General features: G+C 63.1%; 2 protein-coding genes across 3 annotated transcripts in view; both read left to right on the forward strand.

The window, feature by feature from the left end:
• The window catches only part of LOC123344838 (coiled-coil alpha-helical rod protein 1-like), a 72,801-nt gene extending 65,724 nt beyond the window's left edge, over positions 1 to 7,077 (forward strand). Inside the window, exons 9-18 of the mRNA XM_044981321.1 lie at positions 2,882 to 2,992; positions 3,408 to 3,514; positions 3,883 to 3,995; positions 4,336 to 4,414; positions 4,733 to 4,857; positions 5,028 to 5,216; positions 5,869 to 5,970; positions 6,060 to 6,211; positions 6,339 to 6,474; positions 6,826 to 7,077. Of these exons, the coding sequence (XP_044837256.1) occupies positions 2,882 to 2,992; positions 3,408 to 3,514; positions 3,883 to 3,995; positions 4,336 to 4,414; positions 4,733 to 4,857; positions 5,028 to 5,216; positions 5,869 to 5,970; positions 6,060 to 6,211; positions 6,339 to 6,474; positions 6,826 to 6,947 (1,236 nt within the window). The 3' untranslated portion in view covers positions 6,948 to 7,077. The remainder of the gene's footprint in view (positions 1 to 2,881; positions 2,993 to 3,407; positions 3,515 to 3,882; positions 3,996 to 4,335; positions 4,415 to 4,732; positions 4,858 to 5,027; positions 5,217 to 5,868; positions 5,971 to 6,059; positions 6,212 to 6,338; positions 6,475 to 6,825) is intronic.
• Positions 7,078 to 8,458: 1,381 nt separating this feature from the next.
• On the forward strand, positions 8,459 to 13,798 carry LOC123344893 (transcription factor 19-like). 2 transcript variants are annotated; one of them, XM_044981388.1, is made up of 4 exons: positions 8,459 to 9,114; positions 9,891 to 10,134; positions 11,938 to 12,553; positions 13,362 to 13,798. In XM_044981388.1, exons 2-4 carry the CDS (start codon positions 9,900 to 9,902, stop codon positions 13,594 to 13,596), a joined length of 1,086 nt encoding a protein of 361 aa, XP_044837323.1. In that variant the 5' UTR covers positions 8,459 to 9,114; positions 9,891 to 9,899; the 3' UTR covers positions 13,597 to 13,798. The 2 variants fall into 2 exon arrangements, with proteins under 2 accessions (XP_044837323.1, XP_044837322.1); XM_044981387.1 differs by having other exon boundaries at positions 8,459 to 10,134.
• The last annotated feature ends 2,613 nt before the right edge of the window (positions 13,799 to 16,411 follow it).

The following is a 16,411-nucleotide window of genomic DNA, read 5'->3' on the forward strand; positions in this document are numbered from 1 at the left end:
CCGTCGGAAGCAGGGCAAAGGCCTGGGGGAGTCAGGGGTAACGGAGGAGCTGAGGGAGAGGGAAGGAGCCTGGAGGGTGTTGGGTGTGGGTGGAAGGTTTTTTGTGGGGCGGGGGTGATGGTTAGGGAGTTGGGAAGCCTCCCCCATGCAGACCTTGGCTGACCCCAAGCCTCTCCCATTCAGTCAGGCACATCTGCCTGTGTCCCTGCACCCCGCAGCCCCCTGTCCCCAGGCTCAACGCTTTTCCCCCCACTAGCCGTTCTGAACCCCAGTGTGTGACACCCAGCAGCCCTGTGTGCCCCGCTCTGTCCTGACCTGGCTCTGTGGGCAGGGTGCTGTGGTGAACTCTACCCAGGGGGGTTCTGCAGAACTGGGCATCGACTTCTGTATTTTCCCTCATAAAATACATTTTGCCTAAGAAGCGATGCAGTTCCGCCTTTGCCCACCAGAGGGCGCAGTGGCGCTAGGACGCAACATAGAATCATAGGACTGGAAGGGACCTCGAGATCTCACCTAGTCCCGTCCCTGCCCTCAGGGCAGGACTAAGCAGCATCTAGACCATCCCTGACAGGCGTTTGTCCAACCTGCTCTTAACAATCCCCAGTGATGGAGATTCCACAACCTCCCTCGGCAATTTAGTCCAGTGCTTCACCACCCTGACAGTTTTTCCTAATGTCCAACCTAAACCGCCCTTGCTGCAATTTGAGCCCATTGCTTCTTGTCCTGTCATCAGAGGTTAAGAAGAACAATTCTTCTCCCTCCTCCTTGTAACCCTTTACATACTTGTAAACTGTTCTCATGTCCCTTCTCAGGCTTCTCTTCTCCAGACTAAACACACCCAGTGTTTTCAATCTTCCCTCGTAGCTCATGTTTTCTAGACCTTTCATCATTTTTGTTGCTCTTCTCTGGACGTTCTGCAATTTGTCCACGTCCTTCCTGAAGTGTGGCGCCCGGAATTGGACACAGATACTCCAGCTGAGGCCTAATCACTCCGGAGCAGAGCGGGAGAATTACTTCTTGTGTCTTGCTTACAACACTCCTGCTAATACATCCCAGAAGGATGTTTGCTTTTTTTGCAGCAGTGTTACACTGTTGACTCATATTTAGCATGTGATCCACTATGACCCCAGATCCCTTTCCGCAGTGCCCCTTCCTAGGCAGTCATTGCCCATTGTGTGTGTGTGCAACTGGTTGTTCCTTCCTACGTGGAGCACTTTGCATTTGTCCTTATTAAACTTCATCCTGTTTTCCTCAGACTATTTCTCCAGTTTGTCCATACCATTTTGAATTCTTATCCTGTCCTCCAACGTACTTGCAACCCCTCCCAGCTTGGTATCATCTGCAAACTGTATAAGGGTGCTCTGTGTGCCATGAGCTAAATCATTGATGAAGACATTGAACAGAACCGGACCCAGAGCTGAACCCTGCGGACCCCACTCGTGATGCCCTTCCAGCCTGACTGTGAACCACTGCTAACTCCTCTCTGGGAGCAGTTTTCCAACCAGTTCTGCACCCACATTATTAGTAGCTCCATCTAGGTTGCATTTCTGTAGTTTGTGTATGAGAAGGGCCTGCGAGACCGTATCAAAAGCCTTACTAATGATATTCCCTGTCTACCACTTCCCCCCCATCCACAAACTTTCTTTGAGAGGGTAACAAGCCATCAGGCTGGTTTGACACGATTTGTTCTTGACAAACCCAGGCTGCCTGTGACTTATCACCTTACTATCTTCTAGGTGTTTGCAAATTGGTTGCTTAGTTAGTTGCTCCATTATCTTTCCGGGTACAGAGTTAAGCTGTAATTCCCGGGTTGTCCTTACTTCTCTTTTCATAGATGGGCACTAGATTTGCCCTTTTCCAGTCTTCTGGAATCTCTCTTGTCTTCCATGACTTGTCGAAGATAATCGCTAATGGCTCAGATACCTCCTCAGTCGGCTCCTGGAGTAGGAGGCATTTCATCAGGCCCTGGTGACTTGAAGGCATCAAATTTCTCTAAGTAATTTTTAACTTGCTCTTTCCCTATTTTAGCCCCTGATCCTACCCTGTTTTCACTGACATTCACTATGTTAGTGTCCAATCACCACCAACCTTCTCAGTGAAAACCAAAACACAGACATCATTGGGCACCTCGGCCATTTCCACATTTTCTGTTGTCGTCTTTCCCCCTTGAGTAACGGGCCTGCCCTGTCCTTGGTCTCCTCTTGCTTCTAATATATTTGTAGAATGTTTTCTTGTTACCCTTGATGTCTCTAGCTAGTTTGATCTCGTTTTGTGCCTCGGCCTTTCTAATTTTGTCCCTACAGACTAGTTGTTTGTTTATATTCAGCCTTTGTAATTTGACCAAGTTTCCACTTTTTGTAGGACTCTTTCTAGAGTTTGAGATCATTGAAGATCTCCTGGGTAAGCCAGGGGGGTCTCTAGCCAGACCTCCCATCTTTCCCACGCAGGGGGATAGTTTGCTCTTGCACCCTTAATAACGTCTCCTTGAAAAACTGCCAACTGTCTTCAATTGTTTTTCCCCTTAGACTTGCTTCCCGTGGGATCTTACCTACAAGCTCCCTGAATTTGCTGAAGTCGCCTTCTTGAAATCCATTGTCTGTATTGCGCTGTTCTCCCTCCTACCGTTCCTTACAATCATGAACTCTTCCATTTCATGGGCACTTTCGCCCAGCTGCCTTCCGCTTCCAAAGTCCCAGGAAAGCCGCCGGCTGTTCCAGTGCACAGCGCCCTCTGGTGGGCAACAGACGGAACCGCAGCACTTCTTAGGCAAAACGTTTGTTATGCGGGAAACTACAAAATTGTGCGAGACGGAGGGATTGGGCACGTCCGCGGACGCGCAGAATCCGCCCCGGTATAGCTCTATCCCCCACTCTCTGTCTAGGTCTCAGAGCTGCAGGGCGAAGTGGAGTCGAGGGATCAGAAGGTGGCGCTGCTGCTTCACAGTCTTCAGGACAAGACAGCTGAGGCCGATATGGAACGAGTGAACAGCAAGGTTTGATCCTGGCTCAAGGGGGCGGGGAATGGGGCTTTTCCCCTCTAGGGGGCACTGGCTGCCATCCGGCCCCAGGGCAGGCACTGGCTGGCTCAGGGGGGCGGGGAGTGGGGCAGGGGCCTGTCCCCTCTAGGGGGCACCACCTCCCATCCAGCCCCGGGACAGGCACTGACTGGCTCAGGAGGGCGGGGAATGGGGCTTGTCCCATCTAGGGGGCACCACCTCCCATCCAGCCCCGGGACAGGCACTGGCTGGCTCAGGGGGCCAGGGGATGGCACCCGGGGCGGGCACTGGCTGGCTCAGGGGGGCAGGGGATGGCATCCGGGGCGGGCACTGGCTGGCTCGGAGGGGGCGAGGGATGGCACCCGGGGCAGGCACTGGCTGAGACTGGCACTGGCACTCTGCTCCCTTACAGAGGCTCCGGGCCGAGCTGTCTCACCAGGAGGACTCAGGGCAGCGTCTCCAGCGCCAGGTGGAAGCAGCCGAGGGCGCCTTGCGGGGTCTCGTGGAGATCGTGAGCAGGTACCTCTCGGGGGCGCTCCACAGACAAACACGGGGGCCCTGGGGACTAGAGCCCTTTCCTCTCTAGGGGGCGCCGGCTCTGATCTGGCCCCACCCAGGATCTCTGGCTCTGATCTTGTCCCTCCATTAGCATGAACTTATAACCAGCTGCTCCTGCCGCACCCCCGCTACCCAGAATTTTTTGCTGCCGTGTTTTGGCATCTGTGGACCATCAGCCCCTGGGGCTGGCGTGATTGAGGTCACGGCCCTGTCTGTCCCCTCATCCTACAGTTCTGGGGTCGTAGGCCCGGCGGGTGGGACGTGAGGTGTGTGATTGGTCGGGGTGTGGAGGTCATGCCGTCTGACCCTCAGTCTCGTCCTGACCACAGGCTCCACCAGCAGGTTGGGGGGCAGGAGGCGGAGTTGAAGGCAGCTGCATTGAACCTGGCAGGGCTGGGAAACCGAGTCACCTTCGCTGCCAAGAGAGTCGACACCATCCAAGGTGAGAGGGACAAACCGGAGCACTGAATCCGACCCACAGGGCCCAGCTACCCCGGTATCCTGCCTGCCCCAGGGCAGACCTATGGGCCCATCCAGCCCAGTGTCCCGGATCATATCTTCTGTGGGTCTCAACGGAGTACATGATCCCCCTTCACTTCCTGTCCCAAACTTTTGAGCGGAGTCACTGTGCGGCTGTTGCCAGCCACCCTGCCCCAGAGCTGGCTGCATTTCAGCGCCAGATGGGCCATCCCCTGCAGCATCCCTGTGGTGATGTTCCCAGCCGCCCCACCCCAGAGGTGGCTGCATCTCTGGGCCATAGCGCTACATCTGTGCCGTTGCAGGGCTGGTGTCTCGTAAAGTGGCCCTGGCTCGACTGCAGAGAGAGGAGCAGCCCAAGGCCGCTGGGTCAGAGAACGACGGGTGAGTCCTGTCCAGCCCCACCCCACCCTGGGGACGGGAACCAGCCGATGGCACAGCGCTTGTAGGGGCACCATGAGGGAGTGTGGTCTAGTGGTTAGAGCAGCGGGGGGCTGGGAGCCAGGAGTCCTGGGTTCTATCCCTGGCTCTGGGAGGGGAGTAGGGTCCACTGGTTAGAGTATAGGCGTCTGGGAGCCAGGACTCCTGGGTTCTATCCCCTGCTCTGGGAGGGGAGTGGGGTCCAGTGGTTAGAGCAGGGGGGCTGGAGCCAGGACTCCTGCGGGGGCCATCTGACTCCCTCGCTCCCCCCTTCCCTCCCAGCCTGTCCCACGAGGCTCTCCGGGCCGAGCTGGCCCTGCTGCACCAGGAGCGGGACCGTCTGGTGGCCGAGCTGAAGAAGGGGGCCCAGATCCTCGAGCAGCAGGTGGCCGAAGCCCGGGAGAAAGGTACGTGGGCCGGGTCGAGCTCGACGGTGCCCCCGGTGGCACAGGTGGAACCGCACCTGACAGTCTTTCCCCACCGCTGGCTGGGGTGCGGCCCCTACTGGCCACAGCTGGAAGTGCAGGGAGGAGGCCCAAGGTCCCGGCAGGTCCATAACAAACCCGTCCTGTCGCAGCGGAGCGGGAGCTGCGGGAAGCGACGCGGAGCCTGCAGGGGGCGCTGGAGCAGAAGGAGGCGGCGGAGCGGGAGTGGCAGCAGCAGCAGGGGCAGCTGGAGGGGGCGCAGCGGGAGCTGCGGGAGAGCCTGGAGGAGGCCGAGGGGCTGAGACGGGAACTGGCTGGGCTGCGGCATGACTATGAGAGAGGTATGGGGTGGGGAGGGCTGGGGGGGTGCTTCAGGCGGGGGGACGGGGGTCAGCTCGAGGTGCCATGCTGAGGGGAGAGGATCAGCGGGGGGTGCCATGCTGCGGGAAGTGGGGCAGAGGTCAGGGGGGTGCCATACTGCAGAGAGTGGGGCAGGGGTCAGCGTGGGGGGCCATGCTGCGGGGGGAGGGCACCAGGCTGCAGGGAGAGGAGCAGGGGCTCGGTGGGGGACTGCAATGCGAGGGCTCAGTGGGGGCTTTGGAGATTGGAGTGGGGGCTCTGGGGGGGGGTGCCAGGGAGCGGGATGGGGGCTTGGCAGGGGTGCCAGGCTGCAGGGAGCAGCAGGGAATGCCATGCAGAGCGGGGTGGGGGCTTGGCGGGGGCACTGGGCTGTGGGGAGCCGGCTGGGAGGGTGAGTGGCAGGGGGTATTGGGGAGCAGGGCTGGGGGGGTGAGTGGCAGGGGGTATTGGGGAGCAGGGGTGGGTGCTGGGCTGTGGGGAGCAGGGCTGGGGGCGGCGAGGGTCAGAGGGGGGCACCGGGGACCGAGCGGGCAGCAGCAGGGGGGCGGTGAGGGTCAGTGGGGGGGACCAGGCGGGGAGCAGCAGGGGGCGCTCTCCCCTGGCAGTCAGCGCTAACCCCCCATTGCCCCCCAGCCCTCCAGGAGAAGGTGACGGAGGTGGAGACGCGGCTGCGGCGGGATCTCTCGGAGCTGGAGCAGCGGCTCGGCGAGGCCCGAAGGGAGCACACGAAGGCTGGTGAGAGACGCCCCCCCTAGCCAGCCGAGCCCCCAGCTAGCCGAGCCCCCGGCTCCCCCGCAGCCCCCTCACCCGCCCTCTCCCCGCAGTGGTGGCCCTGCGCCAGGCCGAGCGCCAGGCGGCCCGGGACAGAGCCAGGAGCCAGGAGCTGGCGCGGCTGCAGGAGGAAGCCAAGCGGGAGGAGACGGGCCGGCTGGGCGCGCGGCTCCAGGCGCTGGAGAGAGACAAGAACCTGCTGCTGGTAGGTGCTGGCTTGGGGGTGTCCCTGCTGGAGGCCCCCAGTGCCTGGCCGCAGCCCCTGTGTCCCAGGCCTGGGCTCCCCCGGGAGCCGCATGCGCCCCCCTTCCTAACCCCGCCTCTCCCCCCAGGCCACGCTGCGGCAGGAGGGGCTCCTGGCCCAGTACAAGCGGAACCGGCTGGCGGCCCGGCGGGACCCAGGGGAGCCAGTAGGGTCCGGCCAGCAGCCACCGCCGGGGAAAGGGGGAGCCCGGCCTCCCTCCAAAGGTACCGACCTGCCTCCAGCCCCCCACCGGGATCCCCCCCAGAGCGCTCCCTCCCCCCACCCCCACCCGGGCCATGACCCACCCAGAGTGCTCCCATCCCCCCACCACCACCCGGGCCATGGCCCACCCAGAGTGCTCCCATCCCCCCACCACCACCCGGGCCATGGCCCACCCAGGGGCCCCCCACCCGACTCCCTGCAGCCTGGGCTGTGGCCCCCCTAGAGTTTCCCTGCTAGGATCCCCCTGCCCCACCTGGGCTGTGGCCCCCCTGCCTTCCCCTCCCCCCTGCCAGGATCCCCACCCAGGCGGGGATACGCCCCCCACCCCCTCACCTTCTACGATCTCCCCCCAGAGACCCTGGCCGCGGTGCTGGACGACCTGCAGAGCCTCAGCACGGCCCTCCTGCGGGAGGAAGAGGAGGAGACGCCGCCAGGGGAGGAAGGCAGCGCCGAGGATGAGGAGGGGCCGCCCTGATGGGGGGCTGGGGGAGCTGCTCCCCGTCTGGCAGCTGGTTTTCATGGATGTGGAATAAAGATCATTTGAATTAAACACAAACACGTTCCTGTAGCTGGCTCCTGGCTCCTTCCCTGCCCTGCTCTAACCACTAGACCCCACTCCCCTGCCAGAGCCAGGGAGAGAACCCAGGAGTCCTGGCTCCTAGGCCCCCTGCTCTAACCACTAGACCCCACTCCCCTCCCAGAGCTGGGGTGAGAACCCAGGAGTCCTGGCTCCTAGGCCCCCTGCTCTAACCACCAGCCAGAGCTGGGAAGAGAACCCAGGAGTCCTGGCTCCCACCCCCCTGTTCTAACCACCGGCCCACACTCCCCTCCCCGAGCCAGGGAGGGAACCCAGGAGTCCTGGCTCCCACATACTTTTGTTTGTGTGTGGGGGAAATCCTGTGGATTTTGCGCACGGGCGCACACACACCCATACACACACACACACACACACGCACCCCCATTAGCAGGTGCTGTTAATTACCCACGTTTCTTAACGATTGGCCCCCTGCTGTTGCCTTGACCCCTTGTGCCCCCCAGCGATTGGGCCACACCCCATCTCCCGCCCCCACCCATGCTGCCCAGCAGGGGCAGGACCCATGTTAGGCCAGGCCCCCCCATGTCATGGGCTGAGCGTCGCCCGGCTGGTCTCGCCGTGAAGGAAGGTGGGGCTGCCCCACCCCCCAAGTTAGCCACTGGGGTCGCAGGGGGGTGGGGGAGACGCCTGAGCTAAGGGCTCCCTGCAGGCCGGGCCTGGGCACTGGATCGGTGCCGGGGGGGCCCTGCTGCTCCCCAATGACCCCCCCGTATCCTTTGCTGAGGGGCGGGTTCCTGTAACACCCTCCCCCCCCCGGAAAAAAAAAGGGCCTGAGCCCCGCCCCCCACCTGGGCCCCTCCCGTCCCTGAGCCCCGCCCCGCCCTTTGCCTGAGCCCCGCCCCTCCCCTGGGCCCCACCCCTCCCTTAGCCCCGCCCTCACCTGGACCCTGCCCTGAGCCCCGCCCCTCCCTTTGCCTGAGCCCCGCCCCCCACCTGGACCCCACCCCTCTCCTCTCAGTTCCTTCCCTCCTAGCCCCTCCTCCCAAGTGGGCCCCTCCCCTCCCTGGACTCCACCCCTCCCAATCCCTCCCCTCCCTGAGCCCCGCCCCTCTCAGCCCCGCCCCTCTCAGCCCCTCACCTGAGCCCCGCCCCGCCCCTTCTCTCCCTGCTCCTTCCCCACCTGGCTCCTGCCCCGTTGCGCATGCGCGCGCGCCCCTCCCTTCTGGCTACAGTTTATGGCGCTCGCGCTCCGTCCCCGCCCCTCTCCTGTCAACTTCGGCCAATCAGCAGTCGCCCGCCGGCCCGCTCCTCACGTGACTCCGCGGTCCCGGCCAATCAGGGAGCGGACGCCCAGGCCAGAGCCAATGGGGAGCAGCGACCGCGCCCACCCGTCCCGGCTCGGCCAATCAGCGGGCGACTCCCCAGGCAGCGCGCGCCGCACGGGAGCCCGGGCAGCGGCTGTGGCCGGCGGACGCTCAGCGCCGGGCCGAGACAAGGGGAGGGGGAAACCGGGGTCCCGGAGCTACGTCACTGGGGGTACCCCGTTACCAAGGAGACCGGGGTCCTGGAGCTACGTCACCGCGGGGACCCCGTTACCAAGGAGACCTGGGTGTCGCAGCTACGTCACCAGAGGGACCCGTTACTAAGGAGACCGGGGTCCCGGAGCTACGTCACTGGTGGTACCCCGTTACCAAGGAGACCGGGGTCCCGCAGCTACGTCACCAGAGGGACCCCGTTACTAAGGAGATCGGGGTCCCGGAGCTACGTCACTAGTGGTACCCCGTTACCAAGGAGACCGGGGTCCCGCAGCTATGTCACCAGAGAGACCCCGTTACTAAGGAGACCGGGGTCCCGGAGCTACGTCACCGGGGGACCCGGTTACCACCAAGGCCTGGGTTCTAGAGCGGTGTTGCCAAGGAGGCTGAAGTGCTAGATCCTTGTTGCCAAGGCGACCCGGGATCATGCCCACCAGCCTGGCTGCCCTGGAGGCCGGGGGGCTCTAGCGCTGCGTTGCTAGGAGACCAGGGTTCTAGAGTGCCAGCACCGAGAGGAGGGGTCAGACAAGGGCTCCGGCTGCGCAGGAGCCTGGTTGCCATGCCGACCAGGTGTGAGTTCTAGAGCAGCGTTGTCAAGAGACACGATGTTCGGGAGCCACTTTCCCGTGGGGGGGGCAGGTTTTCTAGACTGGCGTTCGTGAGAGGTTCTCGGTCCTGAGGGCAGAGGGAACAGCTAGAGACGAGCGCGGGACGGGGGTGTTTCTGGAGCTCTGTCAGGAAGGGGGGTTCTAGAGCCATAGAGCAGGGGGTCTAGAGCTGGGAAAGGGCCCTGCCAGGGTCCAGAACTGCTTTGCACAGGAAGGCAAAGGGGATCCAGAGCTGGGGAAGGGGGAGGGGTCCAACCCGTTCCTCTCCCTCTATCTCAGCCTCCATGGCCCCCATGCTTTGGCTCCCCTGAGCCCCCAGGGGGCGGTTGCAGGGTCCCCCCACCCCCTGCAGGGAGCCAGTGCACTTTAGCAGCAGCCAGGGGGAGGAGACGATGCCGTGAGCTGCTGTGTCGTCAGCTACTTAACGAGGGAGGGAATGGGAGGGAATTAATTCCCCCCCCAACACACGCACAGGGCAGGAAAGGCTGGGGCAGGAGCTGGGTACATTTCCAGCCACTGCTACCATGAGTTGCTCCGGTCTCAGCCAGTAAACTGTTCAGAGAAGACTAGAACCCAGGCGTCCTGGCTGTCAGCCCCCCCCCCCCCCGCTCTAACCCACTAGACTCCACTCCCCTCCCAGCGCTGGGATAGAACCCAGGAGTCCTGACTCCCAGCACCCCCTCCCCAATGCTGGGGAGGGGGAGCCGGCCATGCCGTCTGAGGCCCTGCCCTGCTTCCAGCTGCTGCGCATGGGCCCAGCCTGCCCGGGGGATGACCCGAACCGGGACCTGCACACCTTCCGGCCGGCCGGGCCGCGCTGCACCTACCGGCTGGGGCGCCGGGCCGAGGTCTGCGACGTCCCCCTGTTGTCGGAGCGCAACCCGGGGCTGGTGTCCCGCGTCCACGCCGAGATCCACGCCGAGAGGGACCCGCACAGCACCGCCGGGGAGTGGCGGGTCTGCCTGGTGGACTGCAGCACCCACGGTGAGGGCTGGGGGGTGCCGTGCTGGGGGGAGCGGGGCGGGAACTCAGCAGGGGGTGCTCTGCCCTGGCAGTCAGCGCTGGCTCCAGTGTCTCAACACCGTGGTTCTGGATCCCCGGTTAATTCCTTCCTTTGCACTTCGCATCGGAGACGATTCCCTTTTCACTTCCTGTTTAAAGACTCTCCCGGGTCCTCACCCCAGAGGCAGCTGCATTTCAGCCCCAGGCCAGTCATCCCAGTGCAGGGTCCCTGGGTGGCCACTAAACACACCCCACCCCAGAGGTGGCTGCATGTCAGTGGCGACTGACAAGATCCCAGAGGATAAGTTATCACACACACAACCAATCCGCCCTCCCTCTCTCCGTTCTCCTGTACACACCCTGCAGTCTAAGGCAGCGGTTCTGGGCTCGCGGGCTGCAATACAGCTGTGTGCTAATGGCTGCCGGGCCGTGCTGGGTCCTGGCTGTCCGGCGCGGTGCATTGGGGTCGCCAGCTGGCTCCGTGGGGCCCTACAGAGTCTGGGGTCAGTGTTGGGGCTGCCGCCCAGCCCCACACAGCAGCATCTGGGGTCCCTGCCACCCGGCCCCCCGCCCCGGGCTCCACTCCTGGCCCCACGCTGTGGAGCAGTCTCTGGGCGGGAGGCACTGGGCATAGGGTCGGAGGTGGGGGGGGGGGTGTTGTGGTTCTCAGCCTGTGGCCCAGGTAACATTGTGGGCTGCATACGTGGACCACAATGATGAATAGGTTGAGAACCACTGGTGTGAGGTAACCGTCTGTCTGTCCCTCACCCCCCAGACTCCTCTGTCTGTCTGTCTATCAGTACGTCCATCCCATACACATCTGCCTGTCTGTCGCCATCCCTATACACGTCCGTCTGTCTGTCTGTCCATCCCCCCACACACCTATCCATCCGTCTGGCCCCATACACGTCTGTCCATCTGTCTATCCCCACACACACCTGTCCGTCCGTCTGTCCCCGTACACGTCCATCTGTCTGTCTGTCCATCCCCACACACACCTGTCCGTCCGTCTGTCCCCATACACGTCTGTCTGTCTGTCTGTCCATCCCCCCACACACCTATCCATCCGTCTGGCCCCATACACGTCCGTCTGTCTATCCATCCCCATACACACCTATCCGTCCGTCTGGCCCCATACACGTCTGTCCGTCTGTCTATCCCCACACACACCTGTCCGTCCGTCTGTCCCCGTACACGTCCGTCTGTCTGTCCATCCCCACACACACCTGTCCGTCCGTCTGTCCCCATACACGTCCGTCTGTCTATCCATCCCCATACACACGTATCCGTGCGTCTGTCCCCGTACACGTCCGTCCGTCTGTCTATCCCCACACACACCTATTCGTCCGTCTGGCCCCATACATGTCTGTCTGTCTGTCCATCCCCACACACACCTATCCGTCTGTCTGGCCCCATACACGTCCGTCTGTCTGTCCATCCCCACACACAGCTGTCCGTCCGTCTGTCCCCGTACACGTCCGTCCGTCTGTCTATCCCCACACACACCTATCTGTCCGTCTGGCCCCATACACGTCTGTCTATCCATCTCTCTAATCTCTCTCCCCCAACGTCTATCGTCTCTCCATCCATTTCTACCTCTATTTATTTAGTTAAAATACCCCCCCCTGGGAATTCCCTGACCCAAAGCTCCGTGCGTGTCCCCCCCCGAACTCGGTGGTTCCCATGAGCAGGACTCGCTCCCCTGTGGCCACTAGCCCACCCCCACGTGTGCCGGGGACCCTGGCCTCCCCGTTCACCCCGCTCTCCCCTTCCCATCTCTGCCAGGCACCTACGTCAACGCGGTGCGGGTGCCCCGGGGCCAGCGCCTGGAGCTGAGCGACGGAGACCTGGTCACCTTCGGCCACCCGGACCCTGTGCCCGAGGGCTGCGCCCTGGCGCCCCCGCCTGGCGACTCGGAGTTCTGCTTCCTCTTCCAGAAGGTGCGGGTGCAGCCCCAGGATTTCGCCGCCATCACGGCCCCCAAGGCCCCCTGGCCGCTCCCCTGCGGCTTCAAACCCGTGCTGCCCGGCGGCAACCATCGCATCCGGCCGCTAGCCCGGCCCGTGGGGCCCTCCCGCCCCTCGCGCCCCAAGGCCACCCTGATCCTCAGCTCCATCGGCAGCATCAGCAAGCTCAAGCCGCAGCCGCTGACGTTCACCCTGAGCCGGGGCCCGAGGTCGGAGCCGGCCGCCCGGCCCGGGGCCTCCAGGAACCGTCGGAAGTCGGCCCACACGCTGCTCCCCGAGCTGGAGGACGAGGTGACCCGGCTGGACGAGGAGCAGTGGCCTTGCGAGCCGGACGGATACAGCTGCCAAAGCCCGCTGCGCAGGGCGCCGGAGGGGGCAGGGAGCGGCAGGGCGCAGCCGGACGCGCGACTGAAGGTCCAGGTCACGCCAAGCGGGTGAGTAGAGGCGGTTTCCCAGCATGCTCTGCGGAGGGGGCAGGATCATAGCATCTACATCTCCCCCGAAAGGGCCGGAGATCGCCCTGCTGCCCTCAGCCGTCATCGTCTGGCCAGTGTTATAGTTGGCACTGCCTGCAGCGCTCTGCCCCAGAGCTGGGCGCACGAGAGGCCCCAAACTTATAGTACGGTGTGGGGGCTCCAGCCTGGCATCGGGACCTCTCAGAGGCCGGCGTGGGTGAAGGGGGAGCCGTCGGGTTTACACTGAAGCAGCAGTTGGCTTGTAGGATCTTGTGATGACATTAGGGGCTAGTGAAGCCAGCCAGCGCCCCCTAGAGGGGACAGGCCCCGGGCCCCATTCCCTGCCACCCTGAGCCTGCCAGTCCCCATGCTGGGGCTGAATGAGAGCCAGCCCCCCCAGAGGGGACAGGCCCCGGGCCCCATTCCCCGCCCCCTGACCCACCCAGTCCCATGCCCTGGGGTCCAGTTCAGAGCCGGCGCCCCCTAGAGGGGACAGGCCCCTGCCCCATTCCCCGCCCCCCTGAGCCAGCCAGTCCCCGTCCTGCGGCCAGATGGGAGCCAGCGCCCCCTAGAGGGGGGACAGGCCCCTGCCCCATTCCCCGCCCCCCTGAGCCAGCCAGTCCCCGCCCTGGGGCCAGATGGGAGCCAGCGCCCCCTAGAGGGGACAGGCCCCTGCCCCATTCCCCGCCCAACCTGAGCAAGCCAATCCCTGCCCTGGGGGCAGATGGGAGCCGATGCCCCTAAAGCAGGAGGCCCGGCATCGCTCACCTCTCCCGTCCCATTGCAGGAAGCGGCGGGGGCGGCCGCGGAAGCACCCGCTGCGTGACACCTGCCAGGTGTTCTCGCAGACGCTGCTGGCGGCGGAGCCCTGCGCGGCCCCACGCTGCCGCCTGCCCCAGGACGAGACGGTGCAGTGGGTGCAGTGCGACGGCTGCGACGCCTGGTTCCACGTGGCCTGCGTGGGCTGCAGCTACAGCGCCGTCCAGGAGGCCGACTTCCGCTGCGGGGGCTGTCGCACGTAGCCGCGGGGCAGTGGGGGACGGAGCACGGGGCAGCCAGGAGACCGGAGACTGTGCAAGATGGGCAGGGAATGGTGAAACCGTGCCAGGCAATTGTGGGTGCAGACAGTGACTGGTGAAACTGTGCCAGGCGATTGTGCGCACACAGGCAGCGACTGGTGAAACCATGCCAGGCGATTGTGCGTGCAGACAGTGACTGGTTAAACCGTGCCAGGCGATTGTGAGCACACAGACAGTGACTGGTTAAACCGTGCCAGGCGATTGTGCGTGCAGACAGTGACTGGTTAAACCGTGCCAGGCGATTGTGAGCACACAGACAGTGACTGGTGAAACTGGGCCTGCCGATTGTGCACACACAGGCAGTGACTGGTGAAACCATGCCAGGCGATTGTGCGCACACAGGCAGTGACTGGTGAAACCATGCCAGGCGATTGTGCACACACAGGCAGTGACAGGTGAAACATGACACCTTAGAAGGGACTGGTGAAATCGTGGGAGACAAGCAGCGACAGGTGAAACATGACACCTTAGAAGGGACTGGTGAAATCATGGGAGACAAGCAGTGACTGGTGACATTGTGCCAGGCGATTGTGCATGCACAGGCAGTGGTGGGTGAAAACATGCACACCCTCACAGTGACTAGTGACACCATGCCAGCCAAGTGGAGACTGGGTGAAAACAACCGAGGAGCGGGAAGCAAGAAACGTAAGCCGGGCACGTGGCTGGCAAATGAAAACAAGAGATGCCCGGCTTGTGACTTGTGCAAAGACGATTGTGCAAACCTGGGAGCCAAGCACGTCCCCCTGGGCTGGGATTTTTGTCCCCGAGCAGGGAATGGGACACGGGGCCTTTCCCCTCTATGGGGCACTGGCTCCACAATCCAGCCCCAGCGCACGTGAGCCGTGGCTTGTGAAAATGTGCCCGGCGGGCGAGAGCCAATGGAGCACCGATGAGTGAACAGCGCCTCACGCTGACCGTGCCGGGCTATCACTCCCAATCGGGCTGGGCGTTTGCCCGGTGCCTCATCAGAGCATTCGGCAGTCATGCACAGCACGAGCATCGAAGCAGACGACTCGCAGAGATTACACGCGGCCCTTGTGACAAAACAAGACAGCTGTGCAGCCTCGCACGAGGATATGACCTGGCCGTTTTCACACCCACGGGGACTCCAGGAGGGCATCCAAGACACACACACACACACCCCGTGCGATTGTATCGTCCACGAGCCTTTACACCCCATTCCCTTCCTTCTTTCCGTAGCAGCCGCTTCTCCATGCACCTGGATTTCCCCGTGCGAATAATCCCAATCATCATGGCCTCCCATGGAGCCGTTTCCCCGCTCCCTTCTTCCTTCCAGGGGAGGGGAGACGGAAAAGAAGGGAGTGAAAAGGCACCGCAAAGGCCAGAAGCACTGGAGTTTTCAGCCTGTTCCTAAAATGGGGTTCTTCTTCCTACACCTAAACTGGACCTTTCCCGCCCACGACGCTGGTGAATGCCCCCCCGGCCCCGCCCCGTGCGGTGACACGGATCCACCTCTCCCCGGGTTCTTTTTTCCTTCTTTCGCTCTGGCACCAAAAAAAAAAAGGGGGTTTCTAACCAATCACCTGTTTGTTTTTCTCCACCCTTCCACTCCACTTGCGCCCATTGCAGTCTAACCTGCACCGCTGGACCAACCCCCGGCGAATGGTTTGTGTGTAACTCCCGCCCACTCTGAAATCGCTGCAGCACAGGATGTGCCTAGCTCCCTCCTCAGCTACTGCGCGCCTGCTGGCGGGAGGCTGGTATTGCAAGCCTGGGAATTGACTCCCCGGGGGCAGGAGAAGCCAAGGGGCACCCCCAGGGTGGAACTGTGGCTCAGGGGGCAGGGAGCTGGGAGACCAAGACCCCCTCACAGGATTTATTCTGTCATCTGTAGTTCGGTCCCATTCCCTGCTGGCCACAGCGGTCGCTTCCCCAGATCGGGTTCTACACAGCCCGACCTGGGTTCAGGTGGGGAGCGGTGTGGGGCCTAGTGGTTAGAGCAGGGGGGCTGGGAGCCAAGACTCCTGGGTTCTCTCCCTGGCTCTGGGAGGGGAGTGGGGCCTAGTGATTGAGGGGGGAGGAGCCAGGACTCCTAGGTTCTCTCCCCAGCTCAGGGAGGGGAGGGGGGCCTAGTGGTTAGAGCAGGGGGGCTGGGAGCCAGGACTCCTGGGTTCTCTCCCTAGCTCAGGGAGGTGGGGTCTAGAGCAGGGGGGCTGGGAGCCAGGACTTCTGGGTTCCGTCCCCAGCTGTGGGAGGGGAGTCGGGCCTAGTGGTTAGAGGGGGGGGGCCCTGGGAGCCAGGACTCCTGGGTTCTCTCTCTTGCTGCCCCCATGACCTGAGTTTCAGTCTTTTCCTGTTACACCTGCCCCAGTGAGAAGAGGCAGTGTCAGGGCTGCAGCGCTAGCCCAGGGCGGGGGGTTTCCTGGCGGGGAAGGGATGGGGAGGCAGCCATGGCCGGGGGGGGGGTGTTAAATCCTGCCCCAGCCAGGCCCCTCCCTGAGCCAGCAGCCGGGGTCCTGGATCACGTCTTAGCTTCCCTGCCGGAGCTTGGAGCCGCACGCCGCCTCTCACTCCATGCAGCAGGGTGTGGTGCAGACACACGGCGAGCTCTGCCTCTGAAACTAGAGGGGGCGCTGTCCCTGGCTCCGCGTGCTGGACCTGTGTGCATCTGGGCTGCAGGGAGCGGGGTGGGGGCCCAGGAGGGGGTGCTGGGCTGCAGGGAATGGGGCAGGAGGGGGTGCTGGGCTGTGGGGTGGTGGGCTCAGCAGGGGGCAGTGGGCTGCAGGGAGGGGGGTGA

Source organism: Mauremys mutica, chromosome 12 (genome assembly GCF_020497125.1).
Source record: "Mauremys mutica isolate MM-2020 ecotype Southern chromosome 12, ASM2049712v1, whole genome shotgun sequence".
Classification (NCBI taxonomy): Eukaryota; Metazoa; Chordata; order Testudines; family Geoemydidae; genus Mauremys; species Mauremys mutica.